At 45.0% G+C, this 18,018-nt stretch overlaps 1 protein-coding gene across 1 annotated transcript in view; it reads left to right on the top strand.

The window, feature by feature from the left end:
• The first annotated feature begins 2,449 nt into the window (after positions 1-2,449).
• LOC119209839 (hydrocephalus-inducing protein-like) overlaps positions 2,450-18,018 on the top strand; it is a 33,207-nt gene continuing 17,638 nt past the window's right edge. Inside the window, 14 exon segments of the mRNA XM_062557884.1 lie at positions 2,450-2,629; positions 4,447-4,646; positions 4,932-5,056; positions 7,549-7,750; positions 8,016-8,199; positions 9,020-9,119; positions 10,162-10,280; positions 11,367-11,611; positions 11,613-11,745; positions 11,826-11,969; positions 12,356-12,499; positions 12,716-12,808; positions 16,296-16,427; positions 17,388-17,597. Coding sequence (XP_062413868.1) covers positions 2,462-2,629; positions 4,447-4,646; positions 4,932-5,056; positions 7,549-7,750; positions 8,016-8,199; positions 9,020-9,119; positions 10,162-10,280; positions 11,367-11,611; positions 11,613-11,745; positions 11,826-11,969; positions 12,356-12,499; positions 12,716-12,808; positions 16,296-16,427; positions 17,388-17,597 — 2,199 coding nt within the window. The 5' untranslated portion in view covers positions 2,450-2,461.

Here is an 18,018-nt window from a genome sequence, read left to right as displayed (position 1 = left end):
CGAGGACCAGGAGGTACATCTTCATCGATTCTTATGGAGAGACTCTGAGGGGGAGGACATTCAGGAGTATGCGATTACGAGGGTCAACATCGGAGATAAGCCAGCGGGCTGCATCGCGCAAGTCGCCATGCGTGAGACCGCAAATCTGCCAATGTTCAACCACTTCTCAGAAGAGCGCCGAGCACTGGAACAAGATGCGTATGTGGACGACATCCTGACCTCGCACAATGACCTGAGCCAGCTAAAGAAAATAACAGCCAATGTTGAGCAAATCCTGGAAGCTGGCGGATTCTATATGAAGCCGTGGGTCTACTCAGGCCAAAGTGGGAGGCAAGGACCCAGTGACATGGAGAGGGTAGAACCCCCGGTGATGGTCCTTCCTAACCAACTCTCAGACGAGAACAATAAAGCTCTGGGTCTTGGCTATGATCCAGAGAGCGACAAACTTCGTTTGATGGTAGCTGTGAACTTCTCCAAAAGAAAGAAGAAAATGAGGTTGGGGGAAAATCTGTTAAAGGATGAAATAAGGACACAGGTGCCAAATCCGCTCACCCGTAGAGAGCTCCTAAGTCAAGTGTCAGGGTTGTACGATCCCCTCGGTCTTGTGACACCCGTGAAGCAGAAGGGAGCCATCTTGGTGAGAAGAGCTTTTCAAGAAGCACGGGTCAAATGTAGCCCATCAGAGAATACATGGGACATACCTTTGTCCGAGGGCCTCCGGGAAGATGCTATCTGCCTTTTTGAGGATTATGCTGATCTTGCCCAGCTGAGATTTGTCAGAGCCTTGTCACCTCCTGACTCACCAGCCGAGCCCCTCGGGATCACGTTCTCTGATGGTAGCGAATGCTCGTATGGCGCTGTAGTGTACCTACGGTGGGAGTTGGCACAAGGTGTGATCATACGGCTAGTCGAATCCAAGGCTAGGCTGACGCCTTTAGACCACAAGGGGGATGCTGTTAAAGCTGAAGTTTGTGGAGCTGTCTACGCTGCCCGTCTGAAGAAGTATTTCCAGAAGCATGGCAGGATTCATGTAGCGAGGTGGTACCACCTCGTGGACAGCCAGACAGTCCTGGGAGCTGTCCAGCGCGAAAGCTACGGATACCAGACATTCTTTGCGAATAGAATTGGGGAAATTCAAGGCAGCACAAACGTCCAAGACTGGTGGTGGGTTCCCGGACCACTCAATGTAGCGGATATCATCTCCAGAGGGGCAAGCCCCAAGGAGTTGGACGAAGGCACAGAGTGGCAACTGGGTCCCAAGTTCTTAAGTCTCCCGGAGAGTGAGTGGCCAGTGAAGTCCGCCCAGGATGTTGCCGTTGAAGCAAGAGAGAACCTCGCCCGAATCCAAAAGAAGACTTTTGTTGCTGCTCTTACCCGGGCTGGAGCGAGCAAGGAGTCCAAGCAGGATTTTCTGGTTTTAAGGTTTTTCACCTGTGAGCTGCTGTAAGCTGCTGTGAGCTGCTGTGAGCTGCTGTGAGCTGCTGTGAGCTGCTGTGAGCTGCTGTGAGCTGCTGTAAGCTGCTGTGAGCTGCTGTAAGCTGCAAATATCTGGGCTGCCAAGAGAAAAGACTAAATAAAAAAGAAAGGAGGATAAAGATTAAAGTGGCCTGGTTATTGAGTGGAACCCAGTTTTAACATTCAGGAATGGTTACCGTCCGATCAAGTGCGGGTTAAGCACAGCGAAGTTGGAGTTACACTTGACACTGGTGGTGGTGGTGGTGAAGAAGGGAGTTGATGAAAACCCAGAACGAGCTGCTGGAGGTGCCTGGGGTGGTGGCGGGTCGCATCCGGTTTCGCGCTGAAATGACACCTGACAGCAGCACAGAGAGAACCCCTTAAAAGGTTTGACAGCAACTATGTTTCATTCCATGTGTCCATACAGGCAAGTTGGTGAAACACAAGATGTAATTTCTTTGTAATCATCCAACGTGATGTTAAGTGTATGGGTATTTTTCAAATAGCACACTGCCATGTCGATACGTGGGATGCATTGAATGCATTGGTCTGACAATAACTCGGGGGCCATTGTTTTCCACCAGCCTGCCCCTGCCCGTATGGAAAACATTCAACATCACAACACATAGTGGAAATCTCTAATTGGATCACGGAGTGTATCTGACAGGTCACAACGTTTGTTGTAATGCTCCACTCCCTTCTTGGCCGTCAATCAAACGCTGGACCAGGTTTAAAGGCTGAAGGTCAATTGTTAACATATACTTTTTGTTAAAAATCCTTCTTATCAACATAAACATGTAACTTTAAAACGACATGCTGCATGAAAAAAATGTAACTAATTGATGGTTGTATATTCTACTGCAGCTACAACAGGACAACAGTTGTCTTAGAAATGTCACAAATAAAACATTTAAAAAACGATTGGGATTTTGTTGCTTCCCACTTTCCAGCGCCTCCCCATGGCATGAATCACCCCCCATACGGTAGTACCTCTTGTTCCCGGTAGATGTCGATGCTGACACCGATGGGGATTCTCTTCTCCAGTGCGCAGCGCTCCGGCCCGGCCGCTCCTTCCTTCCTCATCTCCTCTCCTCACACAGCTGGCTCGCTCTCCTCTCGGATGATGGCTCTGGCTTCTCCTGTCGCACACAGCGCTGGACCCAGGGCTGGACTGGTAATCGGGCATACCGGGAAAAAGGGCCGACGCACTTGGGGGCCGGTCGATAGGCCTATAAAAACATTTTATTTAAAAAAAAAAAATTGCTTTCGACCGGCCCATAAAGCAGGGACAGCGGCCCATTGGTTCATTTTCCATACTGACACTGGGCTGGCCCAATCATCTCTTTGCAGGCTCCACCCCTCCCTCTCCGTGTGTCAGCACATGGAGGAGGAGAGGTGACTAGCCATAGCGATAGCGGTGCTTGCGGCTCGCAGTAGGGTTGCCAACTCTCCCACCCCCAAATCAGGGACACTTTCGCGGGCTGACGGGGGGGTGCTAGCAGTCGGCGGCCGGGCTTGCAAAACCTCACATGCTCCGCTCTGGCCACCCGGCACCCGCGCGCACACTGCTCTGATGCGCCACAACTTCACAACAACCGGGAGTTTTTCGCGCGTCATTAACTTAGCAGGCTGTGATTGGAAATCGGTACTGGAGCTGTCCCGGCCGGGACAAATCAAAATTACCCATAATTCTGGATGTCCCGGGTAATACGGGACGGTTGGCAAACCTAGCTCGCAGGCAGCAGAGGAGAAGGTGCAGCAGGTGTCAGTGTGACAGTGAAGTCCAGGAGGGGCAGAGTGAGCAGGAGAGTGTCATTGAAACGGTAAGCAAGCAGGTAGCTACATGAACAGGGAGGGAGTGTTAATCGGGGCGGGTGCATGAGGATAGTGTGTGTGGCTGGGCTGGGCCACAACGAAGATGATGACGATTTAACAGTTACCTCAATTAATGAATATTATAATAAGGCAACAAACATTATCGTTGTCGGTTGTTGCTATTATAAAGTCTGAGTGTCAGGTTGTCATTTGTCAAATTGGCACTTAAAAGTGACTGCAATGGCCACTCGGTTAGCTAAAGTCAAATAACACAGCATAAGCTATTTAGCACTGTTATTGTAGCTAGCAGAGTTGAGAGTTCACTTATTCAATTGCAACTTCGGATATTCTAATGTAACCATTTAAAAATCATAACGGTTGTCGACGGCCCTTCTTCTCTAGAAAAAAACTTAAATGATGCCATTGGATTATTTTAATTATCACTCACCAACGAGTTACACGTTAGAAGAGGTAGCTAACGTATGTTATATGGGGGTTAAAAACCCGCTTTGCATTTTGAAGGCTGTATATTCAACTAACTAGATATTTTATAATGTTTCATCTGAATTTCCAATATCATCAATATGCAATATTACGGCAAGTGAATACTCTAAATTGTATATACATATTATCAGGACGTTTTGTGTGAGTAATTTGTTTGTATAGGTTTTTTATGGGATGTGTCTCAACAATTAGAGGTAAATGTTGTTTGGTGTCATATTAAAGAGGGGGAAATGAAAATTGTGTCATCATTTACTCACCCCAAGTTGTTTCAAACCTGTATGAATTTCTTTATTCTGATAAACAAACATATATATTTTGAAGAATGTCGGTAATCAGACAGTTGATGCACCCCATTGACTTCCATAGTATTTTTTTTTCTACTATGGAAGTCAATGGGGTCCATCAACTGTCTGATTACCGACATTACTGTCCATGGCACTTCCAGTAGTTCTCAACCTTGTTTGGGTTTTTGGGAACGGAACAGTAGATATGCATATCTACAGGGAAAGCTAGGATAGTGTACTGGTTGGTGGTTGTGTCCGACCGATTGTGGGGGGCCGGTCTGAGCAGAAATGCCAGGGCCCTTTTTTTGTCCCAGTCCAGCCCTGTGTGCTGGTGGTTCAGCATCACCTGACCAATTTAAAATTAAATTATTCATTTCTATCCTCCTAGGACTACCAACATAGAGTGGTGTTTGTGACAGAGAGGGAGCGGTTTGAGGTCCCAGTCCGTGCCATTGGGCCACGTGCCATTCTTGATTTCCGCGACAAACTCCTCTTCCCCGTCTGTCCTGTGAAATCCTCCACAGAGAAGACTCAGCATGTCCGCAACATAGGAAATGGCAAGGCCAAGTTCAAGCTGGACACGCAGAGGTGGGAGTCAGTCCACACTCATGTGTTCCACCTGTATTTCATGTTTATACTAACCATGGATCACAACAAAACTTGAAATTCAAACATTTTGCCAACTGTTCAAGAAGTGTATTGCTGTACTTTGTGCTAGGCAAACAATTCATTAACAGTTAGTGTAATTACTGTTAATTAAAATTCAATTTGGCTTTTTTCTACTAGTTTCTAAAACAACATTGAATCCCAGCTGTTAAAAAAAGACGCCAGGCCTTAACTTCCGTTTCTAAATTCTATTCCATCTTTTTCCAGCCCGTTCTCTGTGACGCCATCCAGTGGGACTGTTGACGTCGGCGGGAGCGTCCAGGTGACTGTGGATTTCCACCCTATGACAGTAGGGGTCCACAGCCAGCCGCTGGTCCTGCACTACCACACCGGTGAGAAAACAAATGAGGCTATGACCACAGCATCTGATAAAGCCAGTGTCAGTAGTACAGTGCATCATATCCGGATTCTCCACAGCTGTAGTGAAATATTCTGTTTTGATTAGAAGTTTATTTTTTATTTTTACTTACCTTGTTGCAATGTATTTCCTACCAGCTGGGTTATTTTTCCACAGAAGCAATTTTCAGAGAGATGTCCTTTTAGTGCAATCATAGATGTGAATCTCTTTCTGGTCACATTGAGTCTGTCACTACACTTGTTAACCCAAATGGACCTCATGAGTATCTGACAATAGTACACACAACATGAACCTGCACTGTGAAACCTCAAACTAACCGCCTCAACACTCAAACCGACCGTTTACCTGAGTTCAGGGAATGCTAAACAAACATTTTGAATTACTTTGCACTCATTTAATGTTCAAAGAGGTTTCAATGCTGAACCTCAGCTTGGTGTAACTCGGCAAACCCAATTTTACTGCATAGTCCAGGAGGAAATAGGCTCATGCTTTTTATTGACTTCCTGCCAAACATCGGTGGCCAAAAATTGCAAACATGACACACTAGGGACGCTTCAATCCGGACCAAATCAGCTTTACTCCTGACCCAGGCTGGACACATCAAAGTCTCCTCTAAAGCTTCTTCCAGCTGCACAGCTCCACAGAAGTGGTGTTGGTAGAATAATCCCATGGTGCTAAACAAATTGGTCTGACGGACCATGGAAAATTATGGAAATTGATCATTACATCGCTGGAGGCAAACATGAGCACGGCATGAACAAAGTGCATTTTTACTTTAGCGCTCGTCTGCAATGAGAGTCTACATGCTACACAGTCAGTTTACCGTATTTTCGCGACTATACGGCGCACTGAATTATAAGGCGCACCTTTAATGAATCGCCGATTTTAGAAATATTTTCATATATAGGGCGCACCGGATTATAAGGCGCACATCCGGGACCCGGGTCGCGGCTCGTCCCGACGGGGGGGTGCTTCCGCATTCGCTGGCGGTGGCGGTGGCGGGGGGGGTGCTTCCGCGTTCTAATTGCCGCGCTGACTGAAAACATGAACGGACGAACCGGAAAAACACTGACACTTCAGCTGCATTAGAGAAAGTACCTGCACTCCATGCTTTCATGCATCTTGCACCGAGAGGCAGCGCTGGAACAGACGGTGGACCGTCAGCGCGATCCCGACATCCAACTACCAGCTTTGATATAGTGTAGCGACTCCCGCTAATGAATCTCTGGACAATGTGCTTATCTTCTGGTTTTATTGTCGAGAAACAGGCTACTGTCGGCCGAACAAAAACACACCATCGCTCTCCAAAACAACAACAACTCCCGCGTCGCCATAAGTGGCACTAAGATGAGTGACGTAACATTGTGCGCCCTTCACTGAACATCCCAAAACTCTGTAAAGTGCAACGCCGCTCCAGAACATGAAATACACAATACACAACCAATTGATCCATATATATGGCGCTCCGGATTACAAGGCGCACGCGTCGTTTTTTTGGAAAAAAAAGGATTTTAAGTGCGCCTTATAGTCGCGAAAATACGGTATTCTTTTCCCTCAGTCGGCACTGGAGTCGATTCGTTGTAGATGCACGTTACTCAGAAAGGAAGATATATTCGTTTTACTTCTCTTGGTGGGTGTTGGATAGGGTGAAGGTTCTAAAGAAGTATATCTTTAAAATGTGGTCGTTTTGGCCCTTAATAATCATGTGTTTGAATTTCCCTTTTCTGTTGATATCCGTGATGCAAGAGTGAAAAGCAAGAGTCATTAGTTGTGTGTGCGAAGCTAGTGTGTCACTAACCCAACAGCATGTAAACAGACACACATTCATAATGAATAACTGCAAGTTTTCTTGTCATCATGTGTATGATGTAAAGGCAGTTGCAGGCAGGCAATGGGTTTGACACATTATCACATATAAAACCCAGCTCCATTTGAATGGCTGATCCATTTCAATTCAATTCAATTCATTTTATTTTGTATAGCCCAAAATCGCAAATTACAAATTTGCCTCAGAGGGCTTTACAGTCTGTACACATGCAACATCCTCTGTCCCGAAACCCTCACATCGGCACAGGAAAAACTCCCCAAAATATGAAAAAAAACCCTTCAATGGGGAAAAAAGGGAAGAAACCTTAGGGAGAACGTCAGAGGAGGGATCCCTCTCCCGGGATGGACAGACTGCAATGGATGTCATGTGTACAGAATCAACAATGTAAAAGATGTACAATACATTCAATTTCTCTAACTGAAATGATACAAGTAATTGCAAGTTTGATTTTTTGATGATTTGATGAAAGCAGTCTCCTTAATCACCTCACTTAATCAGAAAAGTAGTTTGAACAGGATACAGAACATGCTGAGTTGTAGAAATCTTCCTTGGTTGACCTTGATCTTTAAACTCCTGAGACCCAATTAGATGATCTCAATCAGAAGTATTAAAAACCCTCTTCTGTGTCTCCTAACCAGGTGAAGATGTGCACATCAGCTTGCAAGGTGTTTGTGAAGAACTGGACATCCGCCTTGAGGCAGACTCTGTCCTTTTGACAAAGACCTACATGTCCTTGGCCAGCCATCGCACAGTGTCCCTCACCTACAGGAGTGAGATCCCTCTGAAGTACTTCTGGACCACGTGGCCCAGCCTGCAAGAGGAGGCCCTGAGCTTATTGAGGTACGCGTGCACACAAATGCTTCAACACAGACAACAAAAGGATGGGGTTTTGATACAATGACTTCTAGTAGAGAGGGCAGTATATTTTCCCCCTTTTCCTACATGTAGAAAGTAGAATGACCTGCTGCGTTCTTTTTTCTCCATCCTCTATTTGTTGACAGAAATAGCTCAAGTGCCCTTTGCTTTCTTTCTGCCACTTTGTTCTTCTCCCCAACCCGACTTGTTTTCTCGATGTCACGATGTTCGTCTCCTTTTGTGTCTCCAGCGAGAGCTCGGGGCTGGCACAGGAGGAGTTTGAGAGGAAGCGGCTGCTCGCTCAATGCAAAGCACATCCCACAGTGATACATCGCCTTCCGCTGCTGTCCAGAGCCCTGCAGGAGCGCAGAAGCCAGACAGTGAGGGACCACCGGCTGGTCCTCTCACACAGCTGTATTACCATGGAACCAGCGGTGTGTTTGTGTGTGCCTCTGTTTTCTGTGTCTCTCTGTTTCCCTCTTGACTATTATCTCTCATTAGCTACTGGTGCACGCCCTACCCATAGATGTGCACCTTAGTTTCCCTCTTCTGCAAACTGCACTGGATAATAACTTCTCATGACGTATCGGAGTGATCTAATAATATATAACTACATATTGACGCAAAGCAGGTTATTGTCCTTCACTAAAGCCATATCTGAGCTTGCAGGGTTTCAGTAACTTATCCAAGAGCAGGTTGGCTGTTTGAAACAGCCTCTAATCAATTCAAAGTACACTATTAAATTCATGCCAAGAGCTCGGTTTTGCAAAGAGTTATTTTTCGGACTCGCTGCTCAAACATAAATCCAATCTCCCCAGCAGCGGGCCACTGAGCTGGGCTCTTTTTGTCAGTGTTTCCTCCACTCGTCAGCCAGGTTCCCTTGGCTGAGGGAGGGAGGACAGTGCGGGGGAAGGAGATTAAACCGTTTACAGGCCAGTCCCAACAATAACCTTGGAAGGGAATTTGAGCGTCCGCAGATTCATATACCCACCTTTTCATTTTACGCGTGAAGAATAAACAGTCAACTTCCACACTGCTTGCCACACTGGAATCAATGAAGTTGGAGTTGCATTAAAAAATATCTTACCTGCACACTACGAGGCTCTCACTAACATTAATCATGAATTGTTTTAAAACCTAAACCTAATCTATTTTCTTCCCCTCTGTGACTGTATACGCATTTACAGTGTGTGCATGCAGGCCTGCTTTATGGGTAGAATCACTAATTCTTCTTCTTGTCTTACTGTGTCTCAGGAGGGTGAGATATGGCCCAGGACTCCAGCCCAGTTTCACATTGTCTTCAAGCCTGAGGAGGCCAAACTGTACCAACAAACCATATATTGTGATATCACAGGTAAGTGGAAAACACATATTTAGCTGACACATTCCAGAGCACAGTACTGCACGTATCTTTATGGGACAGTAACAACCAAACAGCGCCAGAATTTTAGACATGGTAGCTTCATGTTTCCAGGGCCACCAACATTTTTGCTTTATTTTGTGGAAAGTCTCAACATTATTATATTGATTAACATGACGTCTGGTGCAGACATTCATGTTGGCCTCAGGACGAATTGTAAATGCATTTGGATTGCTGACTGGTTCCTCTAGCACCGTCATTGGGTCAATCTTCAAATGTATGAAGTCATTTGGTAATGATCCAAATACATAATGACCTGACAATGCAAATCAGCAAATGAGAGCATGTTAACACACTAGATATGAGCTGTGCTTAAGGTAAGTAACGTGTTCAGTGTAACTGGAGCAACCGTGTTGGAGGGTTACAGCGATGGCTCTGGAGATGAAGGGATGGTGGACGCTAAGGCTCTTCGGTTGCTTTGCCCGTCTACAGTCCATTGACCTGACTTTTTAGGTCAGCAAAGTTTCAGCAAATTCAACTGTCCTTGTGCCTTGCCCCATTAATATGAATACTGTGTCTCAATTTACATTGGGCGTCACTTAATCAAACCCTCCGAAGTCCCAGAGACCTTCAGAATGCATTTTGATATAAATTTGACAACATTTTGATTATCCAAGATCAAGTAGCCAATTGTAGTGCAAAATTGTGGTTTTCTCTAGTTTGTGTCCTTAAACTAGGAGTAAGAAGGCAAGTGGTAATTACAAGCAGTCATTTAAAATCCATTTCATTGCAAGATGTAAAGGCATCTCACCTGGATCCAGGTACACTATCTGATAAAGTATGAATCAGAATTCATATCAGACCATGCAGTCATGAGCCCCCAATATCTCAACCCAAAGGTTGTTAAAGGTTTTGGGGAAATTTGCATGTGGCCGCTGAGTGTGTCTTCTAAGCCGCATTGATCTCCATTTTGGGGGTTTCTCTGTCTTTAACTGTGTTCTGAATCTCTCCCTGGCTCTCCTCTGTCTCCACTCAGGCCGTGAAGCTCGGTTGACTCTCACAATAATGGCGGAGGGCATTGGACCTAATGTCCAGTTCAACTACGACCTGATGGACATGCAGAACGTAGTCATTGGAGACACAGACTATTATGAAGTAAGAAAGACAATGCCAAATTGAACTTTTTGCACCATTTGCACTTTACCCATCATCCCTCTTTGTTGTTCAGTTTTATATATATATATATATATATATATATATATGTATATTTGTATTCTAAAAGTAAATACATAGAGATATGTATGTACTTTTAGAATATCTATATATATTCTATTTGCTAAATATTACATCCGTTCTTTGTTTTTCATTTTCTTCTTTTTTCTATGTATGGGGAGAACAGAGTGGAAAAAAATGTCAAATTCTATATATGAATATGTGGCAAACTAAGCAAATTTTCATTCTGATTCTAACACAGTGATTCTGTTCATTTCGTTCTTGCTGACAAAGCAGCAGACAAAAACAATTTCTACACATTTTAACCCAACTTAACAAGCCCCATCAACTATACAGAAGCCAAAAATCCTACAAGGCAATGATAGAGCCACAGTCCCTGTGTGAAGCTTAAAATGAAGTCTTAGTAGGATTCTATGTTGTTGTCATATTGTAACGCGTTCATGTTATTTTGTAACATTATGTCACATCTATTGCGCCAAATAACAACAAACCTGAACAATACTATTTGACAGAACTGAAGTATGTTATACAGTCTTTGCCAATCATTTGATAATCAGCGTCCAATAACTATGAAAAATCTAAATTATGTTCATCTGAATTAACATTAGGTGTTAACACCATCCTCATTGGCTGTTTACTCTTTTAAATACAGTTGCCGCAGATTTGTCGGCTGCACATCCATGATGCGAATCTCTCGTTCCACCACATCCCAAAGATGCTCTATTGGATTGAGATCTGGTGATTGTGGAGGCCATTTGAGTACAGCGAACTCATTGTTTTTGTAAATAGTTAGAAAACACTTAGGACATACATTCAAATAGATGTAATGAGACACGATTATGTAGCTATGGATTTTTACACATCTATCTTTTCCCGTCCTTGTGTGGCACAGGCCACAGTGACATTGCCCCTCACTCTGGGAAGATATTTTCATCCCTCACATTCGCTCAGAGCAGAGGCTTCCGCTCACCGCGTACACGCCGTAAAGAAACTGTGATTGTGTCTCAGTTTCCTCAGAGCCACAGAGGGACGTTTGGCCGGGTCGAGCCCAGTGAGGGGGAAGTGCCACCCGAGAGCCAGCTGGAGCTGAAAGTAGTGGCTCACCTGAAGGACACACTTCTCTTCCGGGCCAGGATGGAAGTATCTATCCAGAACAGCCACGTGCACACTGTGCTTCTGTCCGCCACCGGCACTGGCACCACAATTGTCAGTGACAGACCTTTCGCGCCCAACCTTGATCTAGGTACATTTTTAAGGTAGAATGAGTAAGCCTTTGCCCTCCTCTGGCAAAGAGAGGCCTGTGTTCAGCCTCAGCCCTTCTCGTGTGGAGCTCGCTCCAGGCGGCTCAGTCGACATGGTGCTGACAGGATCTTCAGACTCCCCCAAGGTGAGACAGTTGACTCGCAGACTCACAGTGTTTATCTCTGATATTATATGTACAGTTGCTATTTTCTTGTCTTCACCAAGGTTGTTCAGGAGCGCCTGGTGTGCCATGGCTTTGTGGGTCGACAGGGCTGTAGAGAGCTCATCATGTGCGTAGATCTTACCTGTCGCTTTGTGGCTCCCATGCTCAGAATTTCCTCCAGGCAGCTGAAATTCCACCTGGAGAAGGTTGGTCAAAAGATAATTGTGGTGGCGGGCGTGGTTTCAGCCCGGCGGCAGGTGGGAGAGAGGAGGAGTGGCTCGGGGAACAGTGCCAGGTGAAAACGATGACAATCAGCTGGGGATAATCGTGTGTGTGTGCTCTCCCCTATATAACAGTAAGGCAGGGGCGAGCGAGGGAGAGAGAGAGAGAGAGAGAGACAGACCGAGCGAGCGCCGTGTTTTTGTGAGCGGAATAAATAAAATATTGAAACTCACCCCCCTGGTCTCGAGTGCCTGTGTCCACAGCCGTACCAACCCACACCGTACAATAATCTCTCCAGGAAACCGTTCAAAACTATTTTATTAGTTATTTAATGTTTCTTTAATGTACCCTTTTTTAATACGTCTCACAGGTCCCAGGAGAGAGGCTAATGCCGCTATACGAGAAGCTCGTCTTAGAGAATGTGTTGTCTCTGTCTCTTTCTGTTGAGCTCTCTCTGGTTGAGCCCTTCTCTTTGTGTGAGGCCTCAGGAGCCCACAGCCCGGCTACCACTAAGGTACACGTATCTTCCTTTTTGTTAACTTTTTCATTTCATGCTCCAAGAGGAGAAACCTATTGATTTTAGTGGCACACAGACTTTTGGCCTGGCACGAGCACCTCATTTGAATCTTCTGTCGACTGCCAATCGTGTGTTCTATGTGAAAATAACTAGGATATTATTAGGACTATTTTTTTACATTGTTTAACTAAGACAAGATTTATCTTTTCCCAGTCCATGACTATAGGTGATGGGCAGCAGGCTGAGCTGTGGGTGTGCTTTGACCCAACTTACTGTCAGGATCGGGTGTCACGAGTCGTGAAAGAGGTAACAAATTCCTGTTGTATTGCTTAGTTTTTTCATCCAGGTCACATTTTGACCTTCACAGAAGAGCATATCCCAGGACAGATACCTGTTGTCTGGGAGTTTTTGGACTCAGTATTTAAGAAATAATATTAACCACTGTTTCTTTATATGGGGCTTTTCTCTTTAATAAACACAGTATTTTTACCTCCAAATCAAATAACCCGAGGTGATAGGCTTTGATAATGGGTATAAATGCTTTATCAAAGAGGTCACAAGCCCAGTGTTGCAATGTGAGTACATTTAGTGGTTCATTTAGTTTTTAGCATTTCCCTTTTAATGTATACTACAATTTACCCAACAATATCATAAAGATGAGATCGTTGTTTTTCTGAAAAGCTGACTTTTTGCATGCAACATTAAAAACAGTTAAGTCACTGTAATGATAAGTGAAATATGACCATCAACCACTAGGTGGAGGCACCTGTAGTTGTTTGCATGAATAGAGCATCTAGGATCTGGAGAAGCTCAAACAATAATCATGCAATGTAGATTGAATGTGATCACCGCCTTTGCTTGAATGAGTATCTAAACGTATAAATAAATATATATTTCTTAGGTCCTCGAGATACACTACCAGGGACACCCAAAGCGACACAAGGTGGAGCTGTATTTTTGTGTTCGGGTCCTTGGTCCGGCGCCCAGTCTGCTGCTTGTTTCTGTCAGCCTCCTTCCCCTCTCCACTCCCTCTACCTCTTCCCGTCTCTTAAAAACCCTTCAGTTCATTAGGTGTTCATCAGTCTCAGGCGTGCTGGAGGGGTGGGGTTCCCGAGTCCACCAGCAGATGGGGCCATAGCTGTCCCAGGACACAGCCATCTTCTGGGGATGTAGCGTCCCTCCAGGACCCAGCCTCTCGTGACGCCACAATACCTTGAGTCTATTTAACAGTGTGCTACATGCTAATTTCATTGGGTTGTAGAAATAAGTCAAGCACATAGTTTCAGTGACACCTTTTTTTTACCGATCAAAGCAATGTTCAAAACTGTAATATACCGAAGGAACAAGTTTTAGGGTAAAGAGCAAAATCCCTTCCATATTGCAAAAATGTCTGCAAAAGACAGATCTACTGATTGTGTAGTCAACGTAACACTGTGCCTCTCGAGCTTTTTCTCCGACTCCTCTTCCTCAAAATGTGACAGTCTCTGTGTTCGTGGCCTCGAACCAACTAGATCTTTTTTTCTTCTTCCTAATTGATCTCCTCTCGCTCAAATGTCTCCTCTGCCTGTGCTTCTGATCGCTACAAAATCTCTATTCAAGTTTCAAAATATGCATTGTCATGTGTACAGCTAACTGTACCATGCTTTGTTGCAAATATGACATTAAGTCACAGCAGCAGTCAGTCATCGATCAGAATGTGTGTGTGTGTGTGTGTGTGTGTGTGTGTGTGTGTGTGTGTGTGTGTGTGTGTGTGTGTGTGTGTGTGTGTGTGTGTGTGTGTGTGTGTGTGTGTGTGTGTGTGTGTGTGTGTGTGTGTGTGTGTGTGTGTGGTGCTGTTATCAATGTTAGAGACCCTGTGTCAGGGCAAACTGAAGGAACATGTTCGAACGCCTGTTCTGCAACATAAACAGAATTCACTGTCCAGTGCGCTGTGTGTCTTTTAGTCATTTTAACCCTTGTTGCGCATACAATTACCAATGTCAAGTTCCTAGCATTCCAATTGTTGGTTACAGGCACCACACATAATCAAAGGCCACCTCGCTGACACCACATATAGACACCTGCATGTCCAAATTACCTGACGTTTCCCTCAAGATAAACAAAAGCAACAAAAACTACATTATTAACGGTGTGGTGGTCTGAGGCTAAAAACTTTTAGTCTCTTTGTTCTGTAGCGTCTGTCTGATGACAGGACTGAGGACTGTGCTGGGGGGTGTTCTTTCCTTGATGATGTTTTCAGCTCTCCTGGTGACCCTCGTAGAGTAAATGTTCTGTAGAGAGGGGAAGGCTGCTCCTGAGATGAACTGTGCTGTTTCTATCACACGCTGGAGTGCTTTCCTGTCTTGTTCAGTGCAGTGTCCTTACCACACTGTGATTGATGTGGTAAGGACGCTCTTGACCGTAAAATTTGCCGAGAATTTCTGTTGGCATGCCAAATTTCCTCCGCCTTCGTAGGGAGTACAGGCTCTGCTGGGCCTTCTTAGCGATCTGGAGTGTGTTGTGAGACCAGGTGAGGTCCTGGCTGATGTTCCAAGTAATTCAAAGGTTTTCACCCTTACCACCTCACCAATGTACAGTGGTGTGTGCTGCACCTTCTCCCTCCTTGGGTCGATAATCATCTCCTTGGTCTTGTTTGATTTTAGGGAGAGATTATTATTGGGACAGCCGGCCACAGGTTCCTCCACCTGTCTTCTGTACGCTGTCTCTGCCCCACCAGTAATCATTCCAATGGCCGTAGTATCATCTGTAAACTTGATGATACTGGTGTGTACAGCAGGGGACTCAGTACACATCCCTGTGGAGGGGGGGGGGGGGCTCTTTCTTCTCTCCTTTATAGGAAGTTCAGCACCCAGTTGCAGGTGTCAGATGCAAAGTGAGGAGTTTTGGTGGAACGACCGTATTGAAAGCTGAGGTGAGGTCTATGAAGAGAAATCTTGTACAGGAGTCCTTGCCCTGGGAGGGTTGTGTGGATGACGTTGTTCGCTGCATTGTCATTGGACCTGCAGCAGGTCTGCGGTTCCTGGGATCATCTTTTTGATGTGGGTCCTGACTATACCCTCACAATCACATCACACGTGGGGTGAGTGCAACGGGACGATAGTCATTCAGGCAGGTCACAGTGTTTTTCTTTGGGAGGGTCACGTTGGTGGTGGAATCGAAGCAGGTGGGCACATGAGCCAGTGCCAGTAACAGGTTGTAAATGTCAGCTAGCACGTCAGCCAGCTCTGATGGGCAGGCCCCGCCGGCGCACCTGGATATGTTGACTGGGCCAGATGCCTTCGTATCACCCTTCTCTTTGCTTCACCCTCTCCGTCTTGGATTATGACCTCTCTTAACAATCCGTCTCATTGGTCGGCTCGCTAATCACTCTGCAACAATCGCTCCCAAAAGTCTCTCTTTCTCCCTTGCACACCACCTCTTTGAGAGAGAATCGGGACATCATGAAGTAGGGTTCAAAATGAAAGCCCTTTAAAATCTCCTTCGGGATCTTCAAATCATATTCACAAAACAATTTGTCTATTTCTCTACAGTCAAAAACTACCTTGAATTTCCCGTTTTTTAATCGGAATGTAAGTATTATACAAAAACTGAAACATACCTGTAACTAATATGTAGAAAATAAACAAACGGATGAATGGATGAAATGGATCTCAAGGATAAATGTACATAATCACTCTGAACTACTGGGAATAAGTCCAGAAACACTTCTTGCACAAACTAAATGGCAAACGTATTGAAATAGCTCATTTGCACCGGAGATGAGTGGAACTGTTCTGAATTTTTCTCATCATAGAGAGACAGAGATAGTGGAGGTAGAGGGGGAGCAGACAAATCCAAAAGATGGGACCGAAGAAGAAGAAGGAGGATGGAGTTGGCCCAGAATGCCTTCTCTGGCCTTTTCGGATCCACTAGGGCCTGGTGCAGATGAACGGAGCAGCTCACGGGACCCTCTGGGTGCCCACGAGGTAAGCAAATGCTCGCTTGTGAACAACAATTTGTTATTGTATGGAGAGTGCCTGCTGCAGGTGGGAAGGTCAGTCTGTCTGTATGCTGTGATGCTATGGAGAAAGAAAACATGCAAATAAACTCACACGCACACATTTTTGCACTATAAAGTTCAGTTTGTTCTCAGCGTGCATAATATCTTCCTTGTTTTTGATCTATTGATGTAATTGAATGCTGAAACATTCAGAGAAGCCTTCATTGATGTTTCCTTATTCATAATGTATGCATGAGACTTGTAACACTAGTGTTTATGTCATTTGGAGCCACAACAACTAATGATTTTCACTGTTGATGAATCTCTTGATTTGTCTTTGAACAATCAAATCCTCTTCTTGTCTACTGTGTAGACAATTTCACTAATGTAAACCTAAATATGCCAATAGTGTCCTTATTTCTCTTACGTGTTGCATGTGGATGATATTAGCTGGCAAGAAGTAAACATTGATCCAAGTGTGAGATGAAACGCAGACTTGAGACGTGATAATGTGAGAGCAAAAAACCAGATGAAGAAAAGAAAAACACCCTTAGTTAGGCCGGAAATAAAAAAATAAAAAGCGTGCGGGGAAGAACAATCTGGCAATGAGTGAACAACAAGGTGGAGAAGATGTTGGTGGGGGGCTTTGATGGGAGGTGTGTAGACCGGGAGGAGGGATGAGCCGGCTGCAGGCTGTTGTGTGAAGTGAGTGGCCCAGCAGCCAGGAAGGAGGCCGAAAAGCAACAAACTCGACATGCAATGATGTAGAGACAGACAGACGGTCGAGTACTAAGAGACGAGAAGAGAAAACCCATTCAGCAAAACATCTCTTTAATGTGAACGCACAATAACAATAACAGCAGAATCAATGAGAATTCATCTGTATTTTTTTTTCTGTGCCTCTAGGTGTTTGATATCTTGCCGATATTCGGTCATCTGCAACCTGGTGAGCAGCAACGGGTCATTTTCTGCTTCTACGGCCACGAGAATGTCAGCAGCGAGGTGGTAGCACAGTGCCGTGTAGAAGAGGGGCCGACCTATGAGATCCGACTCCGAGGAGAGGTATTATTAATCAGCTACAGCCTGTACTCCACGCATATCGACTTTGGTCTGCAGGTATGTAAGCACAGCTCCTTTACTCAGACTTAAATCTCCTCAGAATGTTAACCCAACAAGCCATACCAATCAAGAAGGTATGTTTCAGTCTGTGTCAAAGACATCATATGTAATGTTCAGGGTGAATGTCACTGTATAGTTTTTCACACAATGGTCTTTTGCACCCACACTCAGAACGATTCTTGAGCTTCTTGTCTGTTCAGCAATATTCTTTTTCTTATTTTTTCTTTCTCGGTGTCTCTCCCTCTGTTGCTCCCTGTGTTGCTTTGTGGAAATGGAAATGTTTTTGAATCACCCCTCATGATGGTGACCCCTCATGAAACTATTACTGTGATGTATCATCGCTACTGAACATCCACTGCACCAAAGAGAGACTGGGTGGAGACAGCCACAAAACCAATTCACTATAAAGTCACTATCC

The sequence above is a fragment of the Pungitius pungitius genome, chromosome 15 (assembly GCF_949316345.1).
Source record: "Pungitius pungitius chromosome 15, fPunPun2.1, whole genome shotgun sequence".
Classification (NCBI taxonomy): Eukaryota; Metazoa; Chordata; class Actinopteri; order Perciformes; family Gasterosteidae; genus Pungitius; species Pungitius pungitius.
The sequence above is the reverse complement of the archived record's forward strand: the minus strand, read 5'-3'. Positions and strand labels throughout refer to the sequence as shown.